The 14924-nt window shown below is 35.1% G+C and overlaps 1 protein-coding gene across 5 annotated transcripts in view; it reads right to left on the bottom strand.

Annotated features, from left to right (window-relative positions):
• EFR3A (EFR3 homolog A) overlaps positions 1-14924 on the bottom strand; it is a 105603-nt gene that overhangs the window by 24712 nt on the left and 65967 nt on the right. For all 5 annotated transcript variants that reach the window (XR_003138124.3, XM_025450092.3, XM_049092739.1 and 2 more), the window contains 8 exons: positions 14291-14405; positions 13052-13103; positions 10349-10521; positions 9624-9699; positions 5234-5395; positions 4478-4609; positions 3258-3325; positions 2205-2332 (listed from right to left, as the gene is read on the bottom strand). Coding sequence is in view for 4 of the 5 variants with exons in the window: in XM_025450092.3 (XP_025305877.1) it covers positions 2205-2332; positions 3258-3325; positions 4478-4609; positions 5234-5395; positions 9624-9699; positions 10349-10521; positions 13052-13103; positions 14291-14405 (906 nt within the window). In the remaining variant the exon portion in view is untranslated. The remainder of the gene's footprint in view (positions 1-2204; positions 2333-3257; positions 3326-4477; positions 4610-5233; positions 5396-9623; positions 9700-10348; positions 10522-13051; positions 13104-14290; positions 14406-14924) is intronic.

Genomic DNA, 14924 nt, shown 5'->3' with positions numbered 1-14924 from the left:
AAACTATTTTAAGGATTAAATGAGAAAATGAATGTAAGTACTTATCTCAGTGACTGGCTCAGAGTCAGTGCATACTAAATGGCTGCTAATATTTTAATAATGACAAGTATATGCATGATATACAACAAACCAAATACGTTTTGCTTTTTCTTTTGATATATCCTTAAATCCCGTATTTTTTTAAATGACTATCTGATGGTTACACAGCAAAAGGAAATTTTAATAACCAATTGATTATACTATAAAGTATCACTGCATCTTTGGACTCTTTAATTTTTTTTTTAATATTTTATTTATTCATGAGACACAGAGAGAGAGAGAGAGAGACAGAGAGGCAGAGACACAGGCAGAGGGAGAAGCAGGCTCCATGCAGGGAGCCCGACACGGGACTTGATCTGAGTCGCCAGGATCACACCCTGGCCAAAGGTGGCGCTAAACCACTGAGCCACCTGGGCTGCCCCCCCTTGGACTCTTTCTGCATTAAGCAGGATGGATATGCCACAGACTGGTTGTAAACTACCGAAATTTTTATAAATCAGAAAAATCTAAAAGAAAAAGAAAAAGAAAAATCTTATTCAGGGATGCCTGAATGGCTCAGTGGTTGAGCAGCTGCTTTTGGCTCAAGGCGTGATCCTGGGGTTTGGGGATCAGGTCCCACATCAGGCTACCTGCAGGGAGTCTGCTTCTCCCTCTGCCTATGTGTCTGCTTCTCTCTCTCTCTCTAGTCTCTCATGAATAAATAAAACCTTTAAAAAGAAAAAAGTCTTACTCATAGTGAGGGATTTCTATGCAGTTATATAATTAAATATATACTGAAATATTCAGAATTCTTCCAGTCAATGATAAAGAGGCATTAAGAATGGGAATACCATTCTCCATTAAAGGGAGAGCACACCATCTGTTACAAAAATAAAAAGTACCATAATTTTCATTAAAAATTGTTACTTGTTAAGGGTCCAATCTGTTAAAGAGTTAAAGGAACAGGGTAAAAGGAAACAAGGGTGAAAATACACTATGGCTACTGGGAAGGTAAAGGGAACTAATCACTGAACTTATAACTACATAAAATATATGGGCTACTGGCTCCATTTCTAAAAGGCAAATTTTATTAAGCTATTTTCCTAGAGGACAGGTGAGGGAAGGGCATGTCAAACTGACACTTGGATTTATTTACCTTTGTGCTTGTGCCTGGGTTTATGAGGCTTTTTGCCTGAAGGAAAGAGAGCTAAATCCAAATTATAAGAATGAAATATTTTTAAGGTTTTTTTTAAAAAAAAAAGTTTTAAATTACAAAACTGTACTACTGTTTTGTTCTTAGCACTTTAAGTCCCCAAGGAACTCATGAGGTATAGAATCTTTCATATAATAGAATGTCAAATAAAATGCAAAAGCATCCATTAATGTCTCAGGGGATTATCAACTATCATTGTAATAAACATGTATGTTTTAAATACACGTTATAAAAAAAGCTATTTACAAAGGTTGTGCTATTTTTAGTGACTAATCCAGAAAACTACCTAACTCAAATCAAACAGTTCCCATATAGAACAGAGAGGTCCCCAAAGCAAGAACTAGGTTTTCTACCAAATTTAATACTTATAATACTAATACTTGACCATCAAATGACAATGAAGACATAGGACAGAGATACTCCGATTTTAGTTGTTAACAATGAATGCAAGACACCATGCAGTTTTGCCTTAAAAACAACAGAATTATTTGAGGCAATGAAAAGAAAGGAAAGAAATACATGGTGCACAGAGGAGAACGTATTCTTAACTTAAAAGGTCTGCAGGCCTTTTACAGATTACACAGTACTCTTTCAAGACAGGAGCTACCTGACTCATTCAGCACAGCAGTCACAAAATCATTAAACAATTTACACACGTTTCCATAAGGCAAACACAATACAGGTTAATGAAGAAAGATTTCCATGGGCTTCTCTGTTTGAAGTACAAGAATATATTAAGTATAAAACTATCACTTAAGGAAGGACTCAATTTGTTCATGATAAAATTGTATGTATTTAAAGTGATTTACTAAAGGTTTTTCAGGGCAAAATTTTAAAGTGAAAAAGCTCTTAAGCAATTGATAAACTGTGGTCAAGTAAGCATAAACAATGAATCTTCATTGCTAACTGGGTTAATGGGAAAATTCCCAAAATATAATCACCAGAGTTAGAGTTCCAATTACCCTCCTCTTACCTGTTACTTGTGGTACATATGGTACTGACAATCTCTCAACACTATAGCCGCTTCCACCTAGTGATTCTGCAATCTTGTTGGTCAAAAAGTATAAATTTTTGTCATGCTTCTCTAAAGATTTTGGAAGCCTGTCAGGTTGATCAAAACAAAAGTCATTCAGTATTATTTAAATCACTGAGCAAAAATAAGTTAACACAAGCATGCTAGATCAAAGCCTAAATATAAATATAAACACATCTTAAAACTGTAATTAGTAACAGAAAAATCAGCGTATTTTTGGTGACCAATCTGACTATAAAAACACATGGTACGGGTCCCATATGTTAAGCATTCTGCTGTGATTTCTTCTCCAGTAACATTCCAATGGAGAAGTCAATCTTAATTATTCTGTGGGCATTCACACATTAAATGATGAAGAGGACTAAATTCAGCTTTAACCTTCATGCTAATTAAAACTGAGACAAGAAAATCAAACTGCAGTTCAGTGATTGCTAATGAGACACATATCAGCCAGTGAAGTGACAGGAAGCACCTGACCAATCACATAAAGATCTACTTTCTTCTCAATCCATCTGATACTATCTTATGCTGATGCTCTCAATACTACACTGCTTTTACAGTCCCAAGATCTGAATAAAGTATTGTTCACATATATGTTCTTATTTGAAGAGCAAAGTAGAATGTAGGGTATAATACAGATTTTCCTTAGTATATTCTCTGTCCCACAATTTTGAGTACTGCTAGCTATTATTGAAAGTCTTCAAGAGGATATTATATTCTCTTAAAGAAATGCTTATTTATATATGAGAACATGCTACATTTAAGAATTATATCTCCATACTAAAAAAAGATAAATTTTTTCATCAAAGATCAATTCTGTGTGTGGATGAGTCTACACAAGAACTTTTATAGCAAAGAAAGAAGTCAGATACATTAAATGACAGAAATACTTAATATATGAAAATAATCTAACAACAGTTTACTCCTTTATAATCATCACTGATGGTTTCTCAAGTCAGTGTTCCTTCCTTAAAATGTAAAGCATTAACATACATGCACTTATCTCTGAAAATATGCTCTGGTAGAAAATAAGGGGCTTCCATAGTTCGAATCTCAATGACCTGAAACATATCCAAAAAAACAAAACAAAACAAATCAATAACCTTATTCCTTAGGACCTGGCTCTGAAAATTTGGAAAACCAAAAACGGAGAAATTAAACATTTTTAAAAATACCAGCACTTTATTTTGGAATTTAAGCTATGTTTAGAGCCCATATGCAGAGTTCATTTTATTTACACATTTATTATTTTAAAAATTCAGAAGGTAACAAAATTGTGACAATAAAATAGTACATATAGTAAAAAACAATGATGTGTTATATTTGATTGAACCTACTACCAAAGGATAAAGAACATGTAATTTTCTTGAGTGCCACTATGCTGGAAAGTCCTTGGCAGAGTCAAAGGCCATTGATACCCTTACCCTCTGGAGCCACCTTCTGCAGTGCATGTGTGAGATCTCAAGGCACTTCTGAGGTGGGACTCCAACTCACTGTGAGCAACCAGAGGGGGCACTCTGCTTCTGTAATATGTGTATCTCCAAGGGCAGCTGTCAAATGAACAAACGAGTTTTTTTTCTTAGAATGCACTAAAGCCTCCATTTTACCATGGACTGGGAGATGTGCTTCCAATTTCAGAAAAATGAGGCTCTCCTTGACTAGTATCCTTAAACAACAAAGATCAAGTGGACTTTCTCTGTCACATAAATTAGGAACTCTGAAATGCATATTAAATTGTGCAGGTAGCCATTTCATGAGTTACTGCTGAAAAACTGCACGAGACAAATTTCTAATAAAATGTTTTCTTCAATAATTCAACCTTTGAGATTCGGCTTGAGTAGACTGGTTTAAAACAGTGACTAAAATAGTATAAAACAATATAACTAGAAATGATATAGATACTAAGATTCATGATGGCTTAAAAGGAAAACAATTATGTAAGAATGTACATGACATTCTAGAAGAAAACCACGCATTCTACTTGACCACTATCCAAAAAAATTCTAATAAAGCAGCAGGCCTCAAAGAAAATATAAACACTAGCTGTAGTTTTAGTTTCAATTAAGCCACTACTGAAAAGGTGATGCATACTTTTATAGCATTACCTTTATAATTTGACATATAATCATCAAAATTAACAATAATCAGCAGTGGAAGAAAATCAGCCATTTTTATATAAAAATCAAGATGAAGGACCTTTCCAAACATCTTACCTTGCTAACATGCTGGCAAAATGCAGGGACAGCTATCATCTGACTCACAAAGTTGAGGTATGCCGCAACCAGTGCCATGATCCCACAGCGATGGAACATGGGCAAATTATCCTCATTGATAATCGCACTATCCTTTAATAAAAAACAAACGCAGCTAACAGATCAAGGTCTTATGCTCCATTAGTGTTTTCTCTATAGTTATACAGAAAAAAATGCAGGTTGTTTGGAGTGCTAATAAAAATGTTACCTTTTAAGAAGTTATTTTTTAGAGAATTCTGGAAGGAGAATAAATGCCCATTTACAGGAGAGTTCAATCTCTCAAATTGCTTTCTTAGGAGTCTTCCAGGGGGTGGAGGAGGGGTACACAAATACACACATATATCTTACATTAAAATATATATTCGACACATATTCCTATTGCACGCTGTCCTTTACACACTCCAGTGAGACAGCTACATAAGTAATGCCTGTGTAATGACTTCTTCCCCACTAGACTGAGAGTATGGGCAGAGGGGCCATGATGCCTCCTCTTCACAGTATTCCCAAGGCTCTGAGCAAATCTGGCACACAGCTGATGTTCATTCAATCTTTGTTAAAAGAATGCATATGAGCACAACCTGGAGAATTATCAATTTAAAACTACACACCTCCTTTTAAAATTCATGTCCTTGGATTTAGGCAACACCACTTTAAAGATGGTGTCTTGTTCATAGAAAAAAAATTTTTTTTCTTCATTGTAAGAGTATGAAAGCATACCTGTAAAGCAATGGCCAATCGAATGAGATCAATAACTACTTCTTCATTGGCTAATTCAATAGTTATAAGAGCAAGAGAAGTATAAAGTAGCTCATAGTTTTTCTGAACATTGTCCTCCTCTTTACAGCCCAAATATATGTGCCGATAGAGCTGCTGCCCATTCTGAAAAGGGAAGTGACAGAGGAAAAAGATAATTTCGCTTAAAAGTACTATAGATTTCATAGGCACATAACAAAGTAGTTCTTATTACAGGACTTAACATGGAAGAGAAACTTAAGCTAATTAATCAGATGGTCAAATTGTATTACAATTATCAACATCAACAAATATGCTAATATACAACTATAAACTAAGGTAAGAGTTGAAGCATGAACCAGAAATTAAAATAGCAACTAAGAAAGAGTTCCAGTGTAAACAATGAAATGCTTTTAGAGCTAATTTGAAAAGATAAAAGCAAATTATAGACTGATTCGGGAAAAGGCTGAAAGGGCTGCCAGAGTTATGGGAAATACTTCTGCAATACAGCCTAGGCAATGATTAAAAAAATAATAAATTTGGCTAAGGAGAAAAGTACTTAACACTTTCTTGCCTTTGGAGGCAATCTCCTATGAGGTGGGTTAGGAGCTGTCCAAGGAAGAGCATCTGCAGGTTCTGCTACACTTTGGTGTGGAGTGTGTAAGTGTATACACTTATTAGTGTATTAGTGTATAAGCCTAAAGCCTTATACAAGGGAGAGGTTACAGAAACATTCCAGGGACTGCAAAAGGTTTCCCCCTAAACCAAACTAATCTAAATATGCTAATACAGAACAGAAAATTTTTTCCTATCTTAAAGCATTCCTAGGTAGGTCCAACTGCTAAATGAGAGCTAACAGAAATAAGAGTGTGCTCCCCACTTAAAGTCACTATGACTTTCTGTGGTTAATTACTATGTGGTAATTAACTCAACTTGCTGCATTGGTTCTCAACACTAATTGTAAGCTACAATCACTGAGAAATTGGAATGACCACCATGCTTCTACCCTCGCCACTGTCCCCAATATGATTTAGCTGGTTAGCAGTGAAGCCCAGGTATTTTTAAAGCACAAATATCCCTAGGTGATTCTAATATGCAGACTATTCACTCATAAGTGGAGTGACTTTAGCTTAACACTTAAAGTCCATAAGTGGACTTTAGCTTAACACTCCAGCCCGTTTCTCAGCAGGTTCATCTGATGTTCACTTTAAAGAAAGCGAACTAAACAAGACCAACAGTCTTCTGAATCCAGGATCTGCTTCTTTCAAATAGTTCTATACTTGGGTCTGTAACAATGGTCTATGTATTGGGCCCTCTCCAACCCTATGCTTGAATCCTGGGATTCCGAAATAATAACATTAAAGCTTGCACATAGGAGAGTTTAGATGTTAGGTTCCTTTAATTCAAGTAGATTTTGTACCTGTTACCTACCCATCGTATTAGATAGCATTACCGAACACCTAGTTATTAGATAACATTAAAATCTAACATTATGTACTAAATTAATAGTGTAAATCAGTGTGATGACTTCACAAGGTGGTTTGACATTGTCCAATAAATCTGAAGAACCTGGGACACTTGGATGGCTTAGCGGCTGGGTGTCTGCCTTTGGCTCAGGGCCTGATCCCAGATTCACGGGATCGAGTGCCACATTGGGCTCCTTGCACAGTGCCTGCTTCTCCTCCCTCTGCCTGTGTCTCTGCCTCTCTTTCTGTGTCTCTCATGAGTGGATAAATAAAATCTTAAAAAAAAAAAATCTGAAGAACCTATTATTCAACAAAGCCTCTCCTATAGGCCTTAGAGAAACAAGAGTTACATGTGGTATACTACATGGACAAGAACATTCATAGCAGCCCTTTCTGTAACAACCCCAAACCAGAAACAATTCAAATGTCCTCAGCGGGAAAACAGATAACTTGTGGTATATTCGTGTTATGCAATACTATACAGCTACACAGATGAATGAATTTTACTAAAATAGAGCTAAATGAAAGAAAACATAAAAGAATATGCATCATATGGTTCCTTTCACACAAAATGCAAAAAACTAACAAAGCTACACTGTATTGTTTAGGAATCTATAGGTGGACAATTAGGTGGCAAACTGTAAAGAAAACAAAGCAAGGAGTCTATTTTCATAAAAGAACAGGGTTTACTACCTGCTGTGAAAGACATGGAGCAGTGGACAAGCCGGGCATGTGGGGGCCTACACTGTTGGTTCACTTCAGAATAATTAAATAATGCCCATACACTTTGTATTTCATAACAACTGGTACTTTTTTTGCAAAGTAATTCCCTGAATTGCTCTTTCAGCTGGTTAACAAGAACCCTTTCACATGGTGAATTCTGTTAGGATCACAACTTTCAGAGAGTAGCCCTGCCATATGAGACACCAGATACTGAGTAGCAACAGCTTTTCCTTGTACCTAGAAGTACAGTTCATTAGGAAGTAAGAGGTAAAGGAGCACCTCCCAGTGTAAACTGTAAGGGCTTCCTGCCCCAGGCCAGTTTTTCAAACACAGACCCAATGCCTAATATGTCCCTAAAACATTCTGATGGAGTGGTTTTAGGCTGGGTAGTAATATCCAAAGGGCAGTCCATCATCCCCCGACTACAGAACTCCAATTTTTTTTTCTTTAGGTCTTTGTTGAAATTTCCATAAGGTGCCAGTTAAAGTTGCCTAAGAAAACCAAACAGCATTTTGACTGACAGGATAAATTGGAAGGTAAATGAAAAAGGGTGTCCAACAGTAAAAATAAAATTTGATTTAAAAAAATGAACAGATTGCACCAAAAGAAAAATATACTAAAAAGAAGTGTTATATACCAACAGTAACAAATGCTTAACCAGTTATTTTAAATTATAAAATCGAAGGATAACTAATTCAGGGAACAACTTCAAAATTTCAAGTCTAATCTTTTGGTTCAACTGGAACCTTTCAAAATTAGTTGGCTAGCAAATTAAGGAAAAAGAAGGATTATTTCTATCACTGTCATACCAGATAAAATAAAATGAATATAGTCCCCAAATTCTCCTTAATGTCATTATATAAAGTCAAAGCCTAAATGTTAGTGAGTTTTCAAAATCCATTCTATTACTCATGATTAAAAGTTCTTCCGTTATGAGAAACAACTTCTTTCATTAACTGGATAAATAAGGAAATATTGAAAAAGCAGAAGTTGGAAAGAGCTAATGCCTCTGGCCCTATTTATTAGCTACTGTTTTCATACACAATATAGCCAACTTTAAAGAATTATTTTACTTACATTAATTCAGTAACTGTTATTTTATAATTCAATTTTCAAATAAATTTCCTAAACTGTAGGGACATTAACTTGAAACACACAAATCAATAGTAATAGAGCAAAATAAAAGATACTGACAGGGACAAAGCATGGTTTAGAAATGAGCCAAAGAACATGGATTATAGATATCTGCACCTATCTTCCTATGGGGCTCTCTGCTTGTTGTTCCCTGCACCTCTAAAGACCCAGGCTCACTTATCTACCAAGACTGGGATTATCATGAGGCCAGTTGGCAAGTGTGTCATAGATACTGCTGTGCATCTCAAAGTTGAGCTCGGAATCTGGCAAATAGGGACACCTTGGTGGCTCAATGGTTGAGGCTTTGGCTCAGGGCGTGATCCCAGTTTGGGGATCGAGTCCCACATCAGGCTCTGTATGAGGATCCTGCTTCTCCCTCTGCCTATGTCTCTGTCTCTCTCTCTGTGTCTCTCACAAATAAATAAAATCTTAAAAAAAAAAAAAAAAGAATCTGGCAAATACTAAGTGCTTAAGCTTTGAATGAAGAATATGCAGAAAGATTATACAATATGCTAAATAACTTTAGGTGTTGTGATTTTCTAAATTCAGCTACTTGCCAACAGACATATCAAATTCAACTGACCATAATGGTAATCTAGGTACATATTACTTTTAAGGGCAGAGATCTGCCTATCTGATCTTTATATCCCAAATAATGCACAGAACAAAGCCAAATACACTGTAAAAAAACATAAAACACTCATTATATTTATTTATTCACTGGTGATAAGTATTTTCAAAAACATGAAGCCATTAAAAGTGGAATCAGTGTGTGTGCCTAGGGTGGAGAAGAGTGCAGACAGAAATTACAGGAAAACATTTTACTCAAAGCAAGAATTTAGAACTATTGCAGCATCCACCAATGCTTAAACACAGGCCGGAAGAGACACCATCAAGAATGTTATGGTAATATGGAAAGCTAAAGATGGTAGCTTGAGATTTCCAACTCCAAAATCCAATGGCTTCTTTTCAAGGTCACAGATCAATATAAAACTAACAATTCAAACAGCTATAACTTCTATCATGCATTATTTTTAAGAAAATAATCTTACCTTTTTCATGAAACTTGTGTCTTGTCTACAAATTTTTTCTCTTTTTATCTTTAGGTCAGCTACATCTGGTATTATTCTAGAGACAATATATAATTTTTAATGAACAATACATTTAGTACATATCATGTCTTCTTAGGCAAATTATAATTATACTTAGGAATTTGAACTATTTATATTTAACACATTTCAATGAGCATTTGAAGTAATCCTATATGTAATGATACTATTGAATTACCAGATAAGTAGGGGAATTTCATAAATTCATCTTGACTCCTTGTCATTCCTAAGTTTAAAGCAAAACCAAAATAAAATTCATGTAACTAGTGACTACTAGATGAGATCTCTGAAAGTACATTAAAAGACCTTTGAACATATTAACCAAAATATAATAATTAAATTGTCTCAATACCAATTAAATGAAACTTTGAATAAAACTTAAAAATCTGAGGGATGCCTGGGTGGCTCAGTGGTTGAGCATCTGCCTCCTCCAGCTCAGGCCATGGACTCTGGGATCCAGTACTACATTGGGCTCCAGTACTACATTGGGCCTGCTTCTTCCTCTGCCTATGTCTCTGCCTCTCTCTTTGTGTCTCTCACGAACAAATAAATAAAATCTTTAAAAAAAAACTAAAAATCTGAAATTTAAAAAATCATAATACTTGAATATATTAATGTGGGAATTTAAAAAACATTATCATTAAGCCTATTTCAAAATGGCCCAATACCTGATCCCTCGAAGTTTTGCCCTATTGTCATGGCGATCCATGAGATTATGCATTACTTCCAAGACTAACTGTCTCAGTTCATAGTCTTCCATGAGGGATGGTGATAACAAAGGATCCAGAAAAGATCCAGGCAGTGCAGTAACAATTGTTTTTGCTTTGTATCCAGAGGTTACCTGATTATTGGGAAGAAAAACAGAAACAAAAAACCTTTGTCATGAGTCCTTCGGTAAAATTTTTTAAACTGTTTTATAAAATCCATAAATTTAGGGAAACAGCAAGTATGAACATAGTCTGAATGAAAAACAAAAAGGATATTTATAAGGTAATGAGGATTTTGGGGTGCCTGGGTAACATAGGTGTCGGACTCCTGGTTTCTGCTCAGGTCATGATCTCAGGGTCATGTGATCAAGCTCCATGCTCAGCATGGAATCTGATTAAGAAAGAGTCTCTTCTTCCTCTCCTGCCCCCTCCCACTGTGCTCTCTCTCTAAAATAAATGGATCTTAAAAAAAAGTAATGAGGACTTTAGTGACTTTATAAAAACATCATAATAAGAATAATAAAATTAATAAAAGCACATATTTACCATGTGCCAAACACAAGTCTAAGCACTGTATGAGTATTAATTTCCTCTTCACCACATCTCTATGACAGAGGCATCGATATGTATCCCCATTTTGTAACAGAAAACAGGCTCAGAATGGTCAAGAATCTGTGAGATGGTAGTCAGTACTAAGTGGATACAAGGTATTATTAGGTAGCAAATAGTACAGGTATGAATGGTAATTTTAAATTGTCAAATTATTCTTTTATTTTAAAATAAGCAGTTTAGGTTAACAGGAATACATTTTTATTTTGGAAAGATGTATTTTATTACTTGATTTGACATTTCTGAACGTATGCCTATCTTCTGAATTTAAAGCTTTTAAAGAGCACATACTGAATGCTCTTTAAAATGCTATGAAACATTTTAACTATACCATACAGACATCCATTCAGGTGACTCTGGTACAATTAGGATTAGAGACAAGATGATTTACTCAGGGTATTTGTTTAATTAAAAGGCTTAGAAACAAAGAAATTTCAGGTGGGAAGTCTCTATTTATATTCAGGATTACAAATGATTATGAGCATTTGTATTTGGGCACTTATTACAGGATGGAGGTGATTTTACAAATGGGCAAGGAATTTGGTAGGACAACTGTTGCTCGCCTAGAAGAATTAAAAACATATTCAAGTCTCACACCACATACAAAAATAAACTTCAAATACCTAGCTATGGGAAGTCAAATTTTAAAAACTTCTGTTAAAAAAAATAAACAAAATGTGTTCATATTTTAAGAGTAGGCAAAAGTTCTTAAACAAGATACAAATAAAAAAGCACAAAACACATACAAAAGGATTGACAGATCTGGCTATATTAGATTTAAAACTTCTATATGGCAAGTACCATAACCAGAGTTAAAAATGAAACACAAGAGATATTTCTGTACAAATCCCTAGCAATAAAATATTTATTTAAAAAAAGGGATCAGGACACCTGGGTGGCTCAGCGGTTGAGCGTCTGCCTTTGGCTCAGGGTGTGGTCCCAGGGTCCTGGGATTGAGTTCCATATCAGGCTCCCTGCAGGGAGCTTGCTTCTCCTTCTGCCTGTGTCTCTGCCTCTCTCTCTGTGTCTCATGAATAAATAAAATCTTTAAAAAAAGCGGGGAGGGATCATGTAAAGATTTCCTAAAACAAATTTAAAAGATAAAGATTTGGAAAGGGGGGAATCCCTGGGTGGCTCAGCGGTTTGGCGCCTGCCTTTGGCCCAGGGCGCGATCCTGGAGTCCGGGGATCGAGTCCCGCATCAGGCTCCTGGCATGGAGCCTGCTTTCTGTGTCTCTGCCTCTGTCTATCATGAATAAATAAATAAAATCTTAAAAAAAAAAAAAAAAAAAAGATTTGGAAAGGACACACATTCCAAATAATCAGCTCCTACTTTGTTCTTGGCATTATACTAGATAGAGTTAAATCAAAGATGAAAATAAGGGGCACACAGGGCTCAGTTGGTTAAGCATCCGCCTTCCGTTCAAGTCATGATCCCAGGGTCCTGGAATAGTGCCCCACATGGGGGTGGGGTGGTGTTCCTGCTCAGCAGGGAGCCTGCTTCTCTGTCTCCTTTTGACCCTCTGACTCATGCTCTTGCTCTCTCTCTCAAATGAATTAAAAAATCTTTTTAAAAAAGATGAAAATAATCATAACTAGAGGTCATCACATTTTAAATATGCTGTTACTTTTTAGCTCTTCATAGTTGAATTATTTTCCAAATGAGAAATCATTATTTGGTGAGTATATGAAGAAAATAGCATGATTTGTACAAAGAACGTGGTTTCACATCCAAGTTCTAGTCTTCAGCTTATTGTCCTTGGAGAACCTCTTTCACTCCTCCTACTCCAAGTCAATGAGCCCAGGCATCTTCGTGTGTATAAAAACACAATACTTGCTATCTTCTGTATGTTTTATCATTATGAAGATAAATAAGATGACAGGAGATGTGAGGAATAAACAGTAATACAATAAAAATTTAAGTATATAAGCCATAGGAAAAAACTAACCATAAGCAGTATTTTACAATATAAGAGAAAAGTGGATAATGTGAAGCTATTTTTTCAACCTCTTCAACGATGTTAAGTGTATTCTTCACTTATTTTAAAGGCCTTACCATAAGTAAAGATCTCAGCAACATTATCTGAATCCGCCTGGTTCCCAAATCCCTAAGATACACAAAATACTGGTATTATCTTATTAGTAGTAATTCAAATTGACATTATTTCATTTACTTATATTACCTAATTTTAAAACTCTATTCATTTTGATTAAATACATGGTTTCCAAACCAGCTAAAGTCATGACTCACTTTATACTCATCAATTTCATATGAATTAAAGAGTTCTATGTAGAAAACAAAAAATTCAGACAAAAAATTAAAAAGCTATTGGCTCTCAAAACAGTACAAATGATGTGAAAATTCAATAATTCAATCGATTACATGAACACACAATGAAACAACCCCAATTAAAAGACACTGCAAATTTGAGAATATACTTACCATGAATATAAATGGCAAACATAATATCTATTTAACATGTATCAATAAGCAGTTACGAACAGATAATTTTTAAAAAGCTAACAAATGGAAAAAGGTTATCTAATTAGTGGTCAAAGAAATATAAATTAAATAAGACTATCATTTCTTTATTAAATTAAAAACTCACAAATATCTCCAAACTAAAGCTTTAGCATGTTGTAAAATCAAATCAAACTATAAAATGAAGCCAAAAAATATGATCTTTAAAAATCACTTTCAGTTCTAGAATTCAAAGAATAAGTCAACATTTGACAAAACTGACATTCATCTTTAAAATCTTTATAAGAAACTTGAAGCCGTACCACATATTATGTATGTATATAGACAACGTCCAGGATAAATTAACCTTCAATCTAGTTAATGTAAGACAGAAAATTTGAGAATTTATGATATACTGAAAACTGATTCTGAAAACTGATTGTGTAAAATCAGGCAATGGTAATACAACTGCTTAGCAATCTGGGCAGCCCTGGTGGCACAGCAGTTTAGTGCTGCCTACAGCCCGGGGTGTGATCCTGGAGACCCAGGATTGAGTCCCACATCGGGCTTCCTGCGTGGAGCCTGCTTCTCCCTCTGCCTGTGTCTCTGCCTCTCTCTTCGCTCTCCCTGAATGAATAAATAAATAAATCTTTAAAAACAAACAAACAAAAACAACTGCTTAGCAATCTAGTGCCACAAAAATAATGTTTTCCATAGGATTTTTATGATGAATGATTTAAAAAAAAAACATTTTATAACATTAAGATGAAATTTAGCCCAAGATGATATTAAAATTTATAGTTTGAGAACATAGGGAAAACTACATACGCATACCCTAGTTGACTGATATCCAAAGTATGGGTTGATGTTCCAAAAACAGGTACTTTCCCCATAATGAACATCATGATTTCTGACCTCTGATAATCTGGTAGGTTACTTCCAAAAAATCCTATGAAAATATTAAGATAAAGTTAAGATAAATTTTACTAATTAAAACAGTTATTTTTCCATAACACAAAATCATAATATATTTTAACCAAAGCTTTCAATATGTGGTAAAACAATGTCTTTAAGTCATATATATTACTCTAAAGTCCTTTTCTGTTCTCCCTTCTTGTCACTTGCTCTGCTGGCCGTGTGCTCCCCTGTGCCCATCGTAGCCATGCCTCACGGAATTGAAGAAATCAAGGACTTTCTGCTCATGGCCAGGCAAAAGGATGCCATATCCATCAAGATCAAGAAAAGTAAAGATAACATGAAATGTAAAGTTCAATACAGCAGACACCTTTATACCTCAGCCATCACAAAGAGAAACTGAAGCAGTCCCTGCCCCCAGGTTTGGGGTGAAGGAGCTGAAATGAACTTGGCACACTGATTTGAACTGCATTAAAATTTTAAAAATTAAAAAAAAAAAAAACTTTTAAGGTACTCTAATTTCTTTTGTTCAAAATCATTTACTCATGTATAG

Source organism: Canis lupus, chromosome 13 (assembly GCF_003254725.2).
Source record: "Canis lupus dingo isolate Sandy chromosome 13, ASM325472v2, whole genome shotgun sequence".
Lineage (NCBI taxonomy): Eukaryota > Metazoa > Chordata > Mammalia > Carnivora > Canidae > Canis > Canis lupus.
This window is presented reverse-complemented; position numbering and strand designations above follow the sequence as displayed.